This window comes from Eschrichtius robustus, chromosome 4 (assembly GCF_028021215.1).
Source record: "Eschrichtius robustus isolate mEscRob2 chromosome 4, mEscRob2.pri, whole genome shotgun sequence".
Classification (NCBI taxonomy): Eukaryota; Metazoa; Chordata; class Mammalia; order Artiodactyla; family Eschrichtiidae; genus Eschrichtius; species Eschrichtius robustus.
Genome location: NC_090827.1, coordinates 63197088 through 63212410, shown reverse-complemented (window position 1 = coordinate 63212410; position 15323 = coordinate 63197088). Strand labels below are relative to the sequence as shown.

The 15323-nt window shown below is 38.5% G+C and overlaps 1 protein-coding gene across 1 annotated transcript in view; it reads right to left on the bottom strand.

The window, feature by feature from the left end:
* Positions 1-257: 257 nt before the first annotated feature.
* The window catches only part of ADAMTS3 (ADAM metallopeptidase with thrombospondin type 1 motif 3), a 284361-nt gene continuing 269295 nt past the window's right edge, over positions 258-15323 (bottom strand). Inside the window, exons 19-22 of the mRNA XM_068542844.1 lie at positions 13079-13211; positions 8702-8909; positions 6875-6992; positions 258-3002 (exon numbers count right to left, since the gene is read on the bottom strand). Of these exons, the coding sequence (XP_068398945.1) occupies positions 2443-3002; positions 6875-6992; positions 8702-8909; positions 13079-13211 (1019 nt within the window). The 3' untranslated portion in view covers positions 258-2442. The remainder of the gene's footprint in view (positions 3003-6874; positions 6993-8701; positions 8910-13078; positions 13212-15323) is intronic.

The window sequence follows — 15323 nt, the reverse complement described above, 5'->3', positions numbered from 1 at the left end:
CAAAAAGCCACTCCCATAACCTCTTATTTTCTTTTTTTAAAATGTTACTCAAAAAATATTATGATACAACCTGATGTGAGAAGAGGAGACACAGTCACTTTGTTTGAGCCTCTTTAGAGAAAGTCCAAGTAGCAAATGAACGTGATACTATTTCACTTTGTAGGAGGAAATAACATGTTTCCAGTACTCAGTGATGAATCTAATGATAAAATCTCGATTGAGCCAGGTCTATATTTTGTTAACATTTTTATTGCTACGTGCTCCCAATACAACAAACAGCATCAGTAGTGTACACTTTGATAAAAAGGAATTTTTAGCTTAGTAGAAAAGGAAGCTCAAAGATCAGAAGTATAATGAATATATACATCTTTATGGGAGGTGTATGTGTGTGACCAGCTTTCTCTGTGTTCCCCTGTGGACCAGATGCATGCACGCGCAAGCAAACTAGAGGAGAATTTCATGCTGGGGAAATTTTTAGGGGAAAAAAATGACTTCTATTTGAGGTTCAGGGATTGTTTTACAATCTGGAATTCACCTAATTCATTTGACTTTCAAAAGTCTTGCACCAAGTAGCAGCGATTCTTTAGAGGTATAGAGTCAATAGGTGAAGCTGTTATTTTTACCATGGCTAAAATGCAAACGTTCCTGCACATTCTGTGCTTTGAGAAGGTAACATATCTATATTTTAGTTTGCAGAATGTATTTTTGGACAGTTCAGGAACTGACCTCAAAATCATTATGCTGTCAAACACTTATCTTTCTTTTTTCTTTTAAGTGTAATTCCTGAAGTATTTATCTCCTTCACATACTTCGTTTTTGGTGTTTCTAATTCCCTATTTCATTAAACAGCTAGCTATCTGAGCCCATACTATTTTATGTTTCATCGAAGGGGGAAAAGTTACCAGCTTTGCATCAACTACTCTAAAAATGCAAAATTTGCATAACATCAATTTTGTTCAGTTTTAGCTCTTTGATTTGGCTGCTGTAAGTTTGCTTAAATTTCTCCTCTATGTACAGAACAAAGCATGCATCTCTAATTATGTCTCTCTAGTTTACCAAAATATGTCATTGATATTAGCGTAAATATTTAGTACATAAAAATACTATCAAGAAAAAAAATCAACTTTTAATAAATATCTTCAGTTCTGAATTCTATATACAAGTACTTTACATCTACTCCCTGGAGAGAGCATTTCTGGCTTCACTGTGAGTAAGGTGATCACTGACATAAATTACTAGCACATTATTGCAGTCAGATGCCTTGTGGTTGTGAACATTTGGATATGAACCATGCGGAAAATAAATACTGCAACCATTGACAAATGCTTTCTTGAAGCTGCTTCCAGAGCCCTAAAGCCCTGCTATACTTGATTGTTATTTCTAGTTCAACGATGCTTTTCTCAGCTACTGACATACAAACAAATGATCTCAGTACCTTTTTCCTTTGTTAGTAATTACAGTACATTGAGTATACTTGTTTGTATATGTCAACAATGGGACAATTAAAAACAACACAGGAAAGCAGGACAATTCAATGGTGTCTACTGAGGCCCTGGTAAAAGGGTTTCCATTTTGTGCTGCACAGGCTCATTTACTGGTCTCTGTTCCCTGTGACTACAAGTATGCTAAGACACCAAACGTACTCTTTTTTATTTAAAGGATGGAAGGTAATAGGTAAGTTGAAATCTCTATATCTGCAGCTTATCTGTTTTTTTCTCTTTTTCTGTAATTTAGGCGTCACATTGTTGATCAAACAAAACCACACAACAAAACCCCTTGTACTGTCAGTAGCGGTGTTTCTAACTTCTTTGTAATATTCTGCTTTGAAAATCAACTCATAGAACGTCAAATAAGGCAATACTCAATGACAGGCACCTAGAATATCCAGAAATGTAATATAGTAAACAATCGTTTGAGAACACATCTCTTAAAATAATACTGATTTCTGCAATATACAGTATTTACACAACAGCTGCAAATTTGCTCATACAATATTTCTAGTATAGATAAATAGGAATACAAGTCTAAGAATTCTCTGCTCCATTTTCAAAACCTTTTGTTAAAATGTAAACCATTGGCACCTCTTTTTTATTTTTACTGTAACTTTTTTAAAACAACAACAAGAAAATCAGCTGATATGCACAATTGATTCCAGTCCCTTTTCTGCTTTAGAAAATGACCAACACGCTTAGCAACTTACTTTCCTTCGGTTAATAATCTTTGGTGCTTTCTCCCAATGAATTCTGGTAAATGAGTCAATGCAGAACAAAAGGAGGATGAAAGCAACTAGAAAGTGAACCAGCACTTTTTTGTTCTTCCACGTACGGATAAAATGAGTTGATGATTTATGGAGATTTCCACTTTAAACAAGCTGTATGCACCACGGGGAGAGGGAGCTTGTCCAGATTTTCCATCGATGTCTAGCCTTCCGGCTTCACTTTCTCATCTTTCCAACGTGGATGACCTTAGCGGACGTCTCTTGCCAATAATCTTTTCATCTTTCTTTGAGGTTCTTGCCTGAGAAGAAGCACCTATGGAATCACTGGCTGCAAGGAAGGGGGCGGCAGCCATTTGTGGAGATGAACTGAGGTGGCCACTCTTGGTGGGTGGGGAGGCCAGTCTCAGAGTCTTATTTTCTGCTGGCTGAGCTCTCCTCTGGGGTAGGTTAGCACCACTGGATTTACTGTTTGGCCTGAAAGCAGCATGTGCACTTGGACCTCCTGCAGAAGAGATCTTGATCAAAGACTTCTTCCTCTCAGCAGGAGTCTCTGAATAGTAAGGAACCAAAGACGCAGGCGTCATTAGCGATTCGGGGAGGTCACTGGAGTTAAAGGTGGCGTCATCGTGAGTTTCAGCAGCTTCTGGAAGGTACGGCGGCGGCAGGGTGCTGCTGCGCTTGCTACATGACTCACAACACAACTTGTTATAACCTGGTATGGGGCAGTACTGAGCCAGCACCTCCATTTGACAGAATATGGATTTATCTCCCAAACATGGCTCATCTGCAAAGATTGAAAGACAACAAAATGAGACATACATCCGAACATGAAAGGAGGGCACCATGGATGGAGCTAGAGGGCGTTAAGCTAAGTGAAATAAGTCAGACAGAGAAAGATAAATATTGTATGATCTCACGTATATGTGGAATCTAAACAACAAAACCAACAAAACAAAAAACAGAATCATAGATTCTGAACAGAGAACAAATGGGCGATTGCTGAGGGAGGGGCAAAACAGGTGAAGGGGATTAAGAGGTACACGCCTCCAGCTGTGAAATGAATAAGCCATAGCGATGTGACATACAGCATAAGGGAATATGGCCAGTCGCATGGTAATAACTTTCTGTGGGGACAGACTTATTGTGGTGATCATTTCATAATGTATGCAAATACCTTATGCATAGTGTATGCAAAATCACTAGGTAGTACATCTGAAACGAACATAATACTGTATTCCAACAACATTTCATTTTAACTATAAAAATAAATATAACTAAAAATGAATAAAAGGAGGGAAGAAATTTAAATCGTGTATGAATATAAAACATTTTAAGTAACATCTAACATTTATGGGAGTTGTCCACATGAGGCTTTGCATTACAAATATGAATATTAGGATGAATTTACTAAAACAAGTATTCTCTACGTGCAAAGCACTTGAATTGACCAGCACTTTCACATCTCCATCAAGAGTCTTCAGATCAAGGGTAAGTTTTTCTTCCCAGTAGAAATACATATCTGATTTTAGAATGAGAAAATAGAATTCGTTTTACCATATTTTTTAAGCTATAGAGGGCACTGTTTTTTTTAATTTTATGATAGTTCTGTCTTTATAATAGAGTAGCCTCTATATTCAATTTAAATTTAAGATCAAAATAAATACTAAAGACCTGTTGGAACATATTAAATCTTAAAACTATATTACCAAAAGAAAAATCAAGATACTATTTTGATTTGGAGACCATTCTCCAGAGTGAAGGCAACAGTTTCATGTTTACCATTGAATGTTCTCAGGTTATTTGTTATTTGAAAGCACAAATCTGGGTAAAGGGTGCCAACTTTCTTATGAATAATTCATGGTTCTTTAATTTCATTGAATTGACAGTACTTTCTTTAAAGAGTACTAAAGTAACGCTCACAAAACACTTGGTAGGCGTGTGTGTACAGACTATTTCTATTATTCTTTAATTTTATTGATCATAGGTTATAAGAATTGGATTTCAAAAAATCCAAACGTTGAGCTCATGAAAATGTTAGTTTGCACTTCTTTTCAGCCATTCCAGAGCATATCGTATGCAGAGCCCATGCACACAGTCTAACACAGAATACTGATCCCATATCCAATTAATAAATGCAAAGGATTGTAAATTGTGGCATTTATGTAATATAATCACCTAAAATTACAAAGTAATATTGGGTGATTCTACATTGCTAGGTAAGGAACCTGCTATATAACTTGCCAAAGAAATTAAATCCCTTTTCTAAAGTTTGAGGGGAAAAAAAGAGGGTCAGTTGTCAGGGCCAAAACAGGCTAAACTTACTACCTTTTTTAGCGTTATAATACCATGCCCACTTCCCAAGTTGTGGAATGACTTGCATTTCCCTAACATTTACACACCTATGATACAGTATGATGTGTTTGAATATTTCATATTAGCTAAGATAATCATCTAATTAGGTTGTAAATGCCTGAGAAGCACATTAATGGGTTTCACCTCAAGTATCAATCCCTTTTCCTATCTGAATTATTTTTTCTGTGCCTATAGCTTTCTATGCCTATAACATTTTCTTTTGGCTTAAGGAAAAGTATCAAGCAAATTCTTGCTGACAGTTGGGCATATTTGCAGAAATATATACCTCTACCAGTTATTAAGATCAATAAAGCTTACTCGAAAAGTGTTTAACCTCCTGACAGTAATGTCTATGTAAGAGTAAAATACTATGGTGACGGGAAATGTTATAGCTTCTAAGTAGGTAAATTTGTTCTTTTGGCTTTGACTTGTGTTTTGAAGTTTCAAATACACTTTCCAGAGAAAAATGATTAAATATGTAAGTCCTTTGTCTCCCCCTCATGGTCATACTTGTTCATGCCACCCCACATTTCAAAGGAAAGTGTACAAAGAAATATTTTATAAGGTTTCTTTGGAAGAGTAGACAGGCAGTGGGAGGATAGGAAGAGAGAGAGGGAGAGAGAGACAGGCACAGAGAGTCAGAGGGGAAGGGACACGGGGGCTGGGAAAGAGAGAAGGCAGGGAAGGCAAGAGACACGGGGAGATGGAGAGACAGATGCAGAGTGGCAGAGACAGGGAGGTGGGCAGGGAGGGTGAGGAAGGACAGAGAAAAGTGGAGGAGAAAGAGAGACACTGACAGACACACGTGCCAGAAAAGGGGGAAGGAGGAGTGTTAGAGAGAAAAAGAGGGAAATAGAGAAAAAGGAGAGAGGAAGAGATGAGGAGAGAGAGAAGAGGAAAGGGAGAGAGCAGGAGAAAGAGAGAAAAGAGGCAGAGGTAGGGAGACTAGGAGGGGGAGAGAGAGAGAGAGAGAGAGAGAGAATGAGAAGAAAGAGTGAGGTGGAAAAAGCACGAGTGATATACACAGAAAGTGAGCAACATACAGACAGCAAGTGACAGAAAGTCAGAGACAGAGAGCGAAACCCACAGAGGAAAAGAGAGGAGAGAAAAGTGGAGATACAAAATGAGACACAAAGGACACAGACAGATGCAGAGAGAGACAGAAAAGGAGGAAGAAGGAGACAGTGATAGAAACTGAAACCATCCAATATATGCTATTTGTTTTACAATAGCAAATTGAAATTATACAGATGTCCCCTGACTTATGACGGTTCTACTTAACGATTTTTGGACTTTATGACGGTGTGAAAGCCATATGCATTCAGTAGAAACCGTACTTTGAATCTGGATCTTTTCTGAGCTAGTGATACATGTAATGATACTCTTTTGTGATGCTGGGCAGGGCAGCAGCTGCAGCTCCCGGTGAGCCAGGCGATCACGAGGGCAAATGACGGACACACTTATCACCATCCTGTACCCAGACAACCATTCTGTCTTTTACCTTCAGCATAGTATTCAATAAATTATATGAGGTATTCAACACTTTATTACCAAATAGGCTTTGTGTTAGATGATTTTGCCCAACTGTAGGCAAACGTAAGTGTTTGGAGCATGTTTAACGCTAGGCTATGGTGTTCAGTAGGTTAGGTGTTTTAAATGCATTTTCGACTGACAGTATTTTCAACTTAGGATGAGTTTATCAGGATGTAACTCCATTGTAAATTGAGGAAGATCTGTACTTTAAAGAAAAGAGACTGCTTTTGCAATATGGCAAGAGTAAGTTAGGCAAACTTTAGCATATGCACAAGGTATCTATTCTGAAAGCACGCTGTTCAAGTCTATGGAAATGGATGGGAAGGTATTGGAAGTGGCTTTGTGAAAGACATTTATCATCCACATGCCTAAATTGAATGATTTTAGTAAAGTACTGCCAAACCTTCTGCATTATTATGCCTTTGACAATGATGTGAAGTTATAAAGAAAATCAACGAGAGAAAACAAGTAGCTCCTTCTAGAAACACAAATTGACAGAAGCTACATATACACGACACGGCCCTCACCCCAGCATTACTGCCTACTGGGAACCACAGAGGCCGCAGCGGTTATGATAACGAACTGGAGGGGACATTGCCGCAGACACCCATCTTAAAGAACTCTATTAAGCTAATATTTCAAGGGTGTTTTCCTTTAGTCATTTTTCAGTAAGCAAATGGAAATTCCAGAGCTTGCCCAGAAAGGAAGTTCTGCTTTTTGAGTCTCAAAAACCATGATCAGAACAGTGAAATCAATCAGTGTCACACCTACCATTACAGGGAGGCAGCTGACAGGCTCGGACAGACTCAGGCTTTTCACCATCGCAGTGGTCACCCGCCCTGCAGAGGACCTGCCTCACCTCTGTCCCTTCGCCGCAGGTTACTGAACACTACAGAAACAAAGGCTGTGATTATAGATGTTTACTCCACCAGGACTTTCTTCCTTTCCCCATGTGCACACTCATACACACACATGCACACACGAGCACACACGCATACACAGCTCTGGAGTTCTTTCTCTACGGCCCAGTGTTACAGTGACTTGGGAGACAGACAATCCTAGCTTTATACCCTGGGAGCATTGTTCTTTCTCTGAAAGCGTCACAGAATTGCTGTAGGACTAAATGAAGGCAAAGGAGACAATGTATATAAAACAGTTATGCTTGGCATGTAGTAAGCATTTGATGCCAAACAAGTCATTGTTATAATGTAACACCTTCTGTAGTTCCTAAAAGCAGTAGTGGAGCCCGTTTTCGGAGAGCCCATCATGGATCGAGCTTCCCCTTCTCTCACCTTCCTTACAAATGGTGAATTTACTGCCATGCTACGTTGGTTAATTAAACCTCTTTGGAACTACTATTACTCTATTCCCACAAATTCGTTTCTTTAAGCAATGGGCTAACTGCTCTAAAACTAAGCCCAGAAGCAGCCGTGCTATTGCTCTAGGTAGGAGCTGTAGAGGAGGGATGCTTGTTCCAGGACTCTGAGGAGAACGAGACATGAGTTATCCTTAAGGTCCTGGGCAGGTCACTTTCATTTGCCTGTTCCTTCCCTCCTGGGCCTGCTCTCCACTTCCTCCTTTGTCCTCTGTCTACTTTTTGCTGCCCTTTCCTCCGATCCACTCTACTATCACCCCGTGATTCTTCATTTGCAGTTTTTAGATATATCAAAGAACTGTGGATAATACGGGCACTGAGACACTGATTCAGCCAGTCACCAAGCAGACGTCATTTGGACAGGCACCGACTGGGCGCTGGGGAAGCAAAGCACCTGGTTTTTTGAGAAATGCATGGACTAATGGTGAGCACAGGCTCAAAGACAGGAGTTCCGATACACTGCTGTGATCAGCAAGCCACACTGACAGGCCTCTTTGCCTTTGGAGTGCAGAGGAAGGACTGCCGGCAAGGGCACCCCTGGAAGGTGGTATTTTGGACCATGGAACTGAGCCTTGGTGGATGAGGGGGAGATGGTCACATAGGAGGAGGGGGAAGGGCAAGCCAGCCAAAAGGGAGGAGGCTCAGACCAGCGTGGTCTTCGAAACAGTGAACAGTTTACTCAGACTGGGACAAAGAGTTAGAATGAAGGAAGACGAACTAAGAAGAGTTATCATGGGATTTACTGTGGTTATCATTTTGCAATGTATACAAATATCCAATCATTAAGTTGTACACCTGACTCTAAGGTAACGTTACATCAACTATACTTCAACAAAAAGAAAAAAAAGAAGCGTTCGTGTGGTGTCAAATGGGGCAGGGCCCTGCATTCAAGGTCAGGGATTTGGAATGCATCCAGGAGGAAAGGTGCAGCCCTGAAAAAATACGGGACAGAAGATCAGTCACCTTTCAGAGGCCTCTGTGTCACAAGACATCCAAACGTGGTTTGCCCCCATCAACTCACCTTTCATGCAAACACTGTTTTAACCTGTGACTTTTTCCTAATACCGACAGATGCGTAATGCTTCCAAAATACGTGACAGTTTCTCAATTCACACAAAGCCTACCTGATACGGAAGCCAAATTAAAATACAACTCACGTGCTTACCCCTCCCCACCCCCCCCCCCCACCCCCCAGCCAACGCACACAGAATTCGCACACCCACCTCGTTCCAGGGCCCCGTTTTCCACTGGGCCGGGCAGGGCACTCTGTTACAAGGCCGGCGGCTCTCCGGACGGCCACCCACGCAGTACTTGCTGTGCACCGAGCGGTTGGTGCCATCGTGGGACGGCTGGAGGCAGCGCACGGCGCGGAGCTGATAGCCGGAACTGCCGCAGGTTTTGGTGCAGTGCTCCCATTCTTCTGCCGCCCAGCTGAGGATGGGGGTTAACACTGAACTTGGCGACCGGGTTGCGTGGTGTGCCCCTCCCTGCACCGCAAGCCTAGCTCTTTCTGTCCTCTGAATGACGTGCCCCCCCCCCCCACCCCCGCCCCGCCCCGCCCCGCCGCGGGGCAGGTTCAGAAAGACGGGCGCATCAAACAAAAAGTCTTAAAACTTTCTAACAGTCCTAGGCGGGGCACATCTATTTGTTATGCCCTAGTATTCTGCCTCCCAGTGACTCTGAAACAACCTTCTCTTTTCCAAAAGAATCATCCACAGAGGGTTTCTGAAACTCATCTTAAAGTTGTCCCCTTAGATTCAGGCATGATGGTAGTTTCCCAAAATAGCACCAACTCATAAAGAAGATGTGGCACATATATCCAATGGAATATTACTCAGCCATAAAAAATGAAATAATGCCATTTACAGCAGCACGAATGGACCTAGAGATTATCATACTAAGTGAGGGAAGTCAGAGAAAGACAAGTATCATGATATCACTTATATGTGGAATCTAAAAATATGCTAAAAATGAACTTATTTACGAAACAGAAATAGATTCACAGACATAGAAAACAAACTTATGGTTACCAAAGGGGAAAGGGGGTGGAGGAGTGATAAATTAAGACTTTGGGATTAGCAGATACAAACTGCTATATATAAAAGAGATAATCAACAAGAACCCACTATATAGCACAGGGACCTCTACTCAATATTTTGTAATAACCTATAAGGGAAAAGAATCTGAAAAAGAACATATACATACATATATATATGTATGTATAACTGAATCACTTTGCTGTCTACCTGAAACTAATACAACATTGTAAATCAACTATGCTTCAGTAAAAATAAAATAAAATAGAAACCAACTCATTATAATAAATAATTATAAAATTATAAAAACCAACTCATTAAAATAAATAAAACCAACTCATTCTCAGCCATATTGCCTCACGGTGTTAAATATCTGAAAGGAAATTTAAAAAGGCTCCATCTGATGCCTGCTATGACAAGGTGATTTGGTTGCTGCTGCTTTTTCATTACCTCATGAGTTTACTCATGTTTGAATGTTCTAAATGAGATTACAGTTCCATCTCTATGATTGTTGCTGTGAAGGCTACCTGACATATCCATCTTGTTTGGAAAATTCAGTTCTTCATATAGGCCCTTATTGGACCTGATGAAAAGGTAAAGGTTGTATGCATCTGGGCCTGAGCAGAAACTGCTTCCATGAATGTACCTGACAGAAGTATTTCCAAGGAATTTATTTTCAAAAAGATTTCCTATGGGACATTCCCAAATTCTATGTCCAAATTCAATGTCAGTGCCCCAGCCCTCTCCAAATTAGCTATGGATACAATATGACAGACAGTTCGTCATTGTATATGTCCCAAAGGGTTGTCACCATTGATTCCAACTAGGTAATCAATCTGTTAGTATGTAATGGAGGCATACTATTTATCCTTTCCAAAGTTACTTTCCCTGTGCAATTTTTTTTCTTTTCGTATGTATGGAGCACCAAAATATAAACAGGTTAAAACCTTGGCAGTCTTTGCTATTCAGAGTTTAAGACTGCCATAGGTTTTCAACTGGCAGTAGAATGAATTGTGGCAACTAAGAAATTTTACTCAATTTTGAAGGCTTCCACTGTGACTCTCATTTAAAGACAGGTGTTAACATGAGAAGTATATACTTCATAGTCATAGATACTTTTTGTTACCTTTATTCCCTCCTGAAATTCCCAGAATGACAATTAAAAAATACATAAAATGGCATACACTCATAAAGTGTTCAGCATGATGGTTTGATTTACATATATTGTGAGGTGACTACCACAACGGGTTTAGTTACATCCATCATCTCATATAGATGCAAAGAAAGAAAAGAAAAAAGAATTCTCCTTGTGACGAGAACTCTCAGGATCTTCTGTCTCCATAACATTCCTATGTGTCATACAGCAGTTTAATGCTGCATTCTATACACATGTGAACAGCCAATGTTCACCAGACATAGAAAGTCTCTAACACAAATGCTGAACGAAGGGAAAAAAGAAATAGAAGAAGTAATGCACAAAAAAGCAAATAATCTTTAAGAGCCTAAAAAAGGTAAAGGAATATATTACATCTTTGAAATAAGAAATCAAATGTCTGGAAAACAGAACATTTGATAAACAAAACAGCGCTTGGATGTTAAAACTCTCTTGGATGTTAATGACATAATAGCAAAAATGGAAAAATTCAGCAGGAAGAACAGTAAATACCAGGAGAGAAAAGAAAAGAAAAGAATTAGATCTGTCTAGAAATCCTAACTACAAATTTCCCAGAAAGAATACTGAAAATCATACGGGAAACTTTTCAAAGAAAAAAATACAAGAAAATTTCCCAGAGGTAAAAGATATTAGTTTTGTGTTTTAAAAAGTCTACAAGTATACAGCACAAGAGATGAGAAAAAATGAGCACGAAGGCAGTTTATCACTATGAAATTTCAAGACACTAGGAACAAAATGATCCTACAAACTTTGAAAGACAGAAAAAAAAAAAGAGGTCACATAGAAATAATTGAGAATTAGAATAGCAAATGACTTTTCAAGAGCATCACTGGAGTCTAGAAAATAATGGAGCAAGTTTATAAATTCTGAGAAAAATATATTATAGGTTGGAACGGCATACATACGTGTGTGTCCAGATGATCAAGAGTAAGAGTAGAAGAAAGACTTCTTATATACCCTTATACTTTAACCTCTTATATACTTTTCTTAGGTGTATAGAAGCTTAATTCTTATATAAAATTTTTCCTTTGTATATAGTTTTTTCATGAAACGACTGAAAGATATGACCTAGCAGAATGAATGAATACTCTAAAAGATAAGAAAAAGAATGCAGAAAGCAGGAGATCCAATACAAGAGACATGCAGTAGGAATCCCTTGGAGGATGGTAAAAAGAAGCCCCAGGACAGAAGCTGTGTAGGAGCTCAGGCAGGAGCTAGAACACAGAGAACTCTCTGGGACATGTCTCTAAGAAGACACAAGGACAGGATACTTGAATGCGTAGCATTTAGAGGAGAAGAGTTTGGGGATGAATTAGTGAAAAGTAGTAGAAAATGAGACATAAAAATCAAGATATTCACTAACTCTAGGAGAAACAAAGTTTAATAAGAAAAGAAACATAAGCAGAGCATGCTAAGTGATGCATAATCTTCCCTTCCCTCTCAACTGTCAAGAGAGACACATGTTGTGAGAATAATATGAACTCTGAATATCAATATCAGTATTGATACACACACACACACACACACACAAATGAATCTATATATAAAACAGAAAGAGACTCACAGACATAGAAAACAAACTCAAACTTATGGTTATCAAAGGGGAAAGGGAGGGGAGGAGGGATAAATTAAGAGTATGGGATTAACAGATACAAACTACTATACATAAAATAGAAAAGCAACAAAGATTTACTGTATAGCACAGGGAACTACTGATATATTCAATATCTTGTAATAACCTATAACGTAAGATAATCTGAAAAAAAATACATAACTGAATCACTTTGCTGTACACCTGAAACTAACACAATATTGTAAGTCAACTAAACTTCAATAAAAAAAGAGAAGAATAAATAAAAGCAGTTATTTTTGAGAAGCAGAGATATGGGGGAAAAAACCACAGGACTACAGCTTTATATAATTCCTGTGAAATGATCTGATCATTGTAACCAGGTATATGTATTAGCTTTGACTAAAAATTAAGTTAAAACTAAAAAGAGCTAAAGACATTTAAATCCTTTTTATTTTGTCCTCAGTATATGATAGTTAAAATAAACACTTACAGGGCTTCCCTGGTGGCGCAGTGGTTAAGAATCCGTCTGCCAATGCAGGGGGACACGGGTTCGAGCCCCGGTCCGGGAAGATCCCACATGCCGCGGAGAGACTAAGCCCGTGCGCCACAACTACTGAAGCCCCCGCGCCTAGAGCCCATGCTCCGCAACAAGAAGCCACCAAAACGAGAAGCCCGCGCACCACAATGAAGAGCAGCCCCCGCTCGCCGCAACTAGAGAAAGCCCATGCGCAGCAACGAAGACCGAACACAGCCAACAATAAATAAATAAAATAAAATAATTTATTAAAAAAAAATAAAAATAAAAATAAACACTTACAGTGGATGTGTACACTCTTGAATATTGCACATTCTTCTAATAGGTTTTGGCTTTTTGTTGGCCTCACAGAAGCTACGATGAACCATTTTATTATCACTTTTCCTACGGCATCCATATTTAGTGTACTGGAAACCTGGTAAGGGAAATATATTTCTTTGGATTTAATCACTTATTCATTCCATCATACATTTGATCATTCACTCATTCATTCATTCATCAAATATTTATTGAGTCATAAGTCAGGCACTGTTCTAGGTGCTGAAGTTTCAGAAGCAAATTAAATAGTTAAATAAAAATTAAATAAACAAAAATCCTTTATCTTTAATAAATATTACAAAGTATTAAATAGCAACTGCATGCTTGTTAATAAACTAGACCCTGATAAATAGTCTCCTGTGAGAGTCAGATATGAAAACTATGGCGACAGTACCCAGTGACATAGGCTTCTACAGAAAAGACATATAGAAAATTGTAGGTCTCTTTGAACGGCTGAAGTACCATATGTGAAGGGGTTGGGAGATGGGAAAGGATCTGTTCTTAAAAGCCTTGAATGCCAGACAAATGTTTGGACTTTATCCAGGGAGTTATTGAAGGTCTCCACAAGCACTGACTTAGACGTTTAAAAAAATATATGTGTATATATTTTTTAATTTTGAAAAATTTCAAATCTACAAAACAGGTGTAAGGAAAGCACAATGAACATGTTACATGCCTTGCATCTAGATTAACCTTGTGTTACCGTGTCACCATATTTGATATATATTTATATATATATTAATTATAATATATAATACACATACTATATATACACTTATATATAAAATGTTGCTGAACCATTTGAGAGTAAGTTGCTGACATCCTGATTCTTCACTTCTAAATACCTCAGCTCATAACAAGCACATTCTCTTACATAACCACAATATAATCTTGAAATAAGAATATTTAACACAAATATAATACTATTATCTAGTATAAAGACGATATTCAAAATTTATCAATTGTCCCTAGAATGTTCTTTATAGCAATGTTTTTCCAATCAATGATCATGCACTGCATTTAGTTTTCACAGAATTAGTTAGGAATAGATTCTGAGCCTCTTTTTGTCTTTTAATATTTTTGAAATGTATAAGCCAGCTGTTCTGTAAAATGTCCCACAATTTGGGTTTATTTGTCAACTAATGATTAGATTCATTCAGGTTTTCACTTTGGGCAAGAATATTACATAAATTATGTTGTGTCAAATATCATATATTAACGCATATATGTGGAATCTAGAAAATGGTACAGATGAACCGGTTTGCAAGGCAGAAAGAGAGACACAGACGTAGAGAACAAACATACGGACACCAAGGGGGGAAAGGAGGGGTGGGATGAATTGGGAGATTGGGACTAACATGTATACACTAACATGTATAAAACAGATAACTAATGAGAACCTGCTGTATATAGCACAGGGAACTCCACTTCGCTGTACAGTAGAAACTAATACAACATTGTAAAACAACTATACCCCCGTAAAAAAAAGAATTATGTTGTGTCTTTAGGGTAACACATTAGGAGACTGAAGGACCTGAATCAGGGAAATAATATAATTCTACTCGAATTCATTCATTCATTCATTCATTCATCCATTCAAGAAAGATTACCCTGGAAATAAACAAAGAGAAGAAAATCAAATTTAGTTGGCTAGTTAAGAGACCTTTGCAATAATCTTCCCTTCCAAAGTTGTGAAGGAAACCTGGTGAGGGAGGAATAGATCTGGTAGATATCAAAAAAGTGTATCTGATAAGTCTTGTGACCAAGTAGATGTTGACAATACAATAGAAGGGAGGATCCAAATTAAATAAGCATCTTGTGATGAATAAAGTGTCATTTAAAATAATTATCTAAAAACATTTTATGCCCCCTCTGGAGAAAAAAAAAAACTTTAAAAATACATCCTTGAGTTTAAAATTATGAAATATTTACCCAGGCATTCCCTATACAAACAACAAAATAATTTCTTGTTCTCAATTATTCAGTATCATTGTGAGAGAATTCTGTCTAGGCCAGTTCCATTCTGGAGCATTTGTTGTTCTGAACTAGAGGAATGGATGATGGCAGAGATTGAGAAACTCTGAGAACAGCTTAATGGATCTACTCTAGAGAGAGCAGAGAGGCAGCAGAATGCAGTACGAACATGTATGAAGAAGCCAGACTACCTCCCTGGGTTTGTATCTCATGGCCCCGGGCAAATTACTGATCT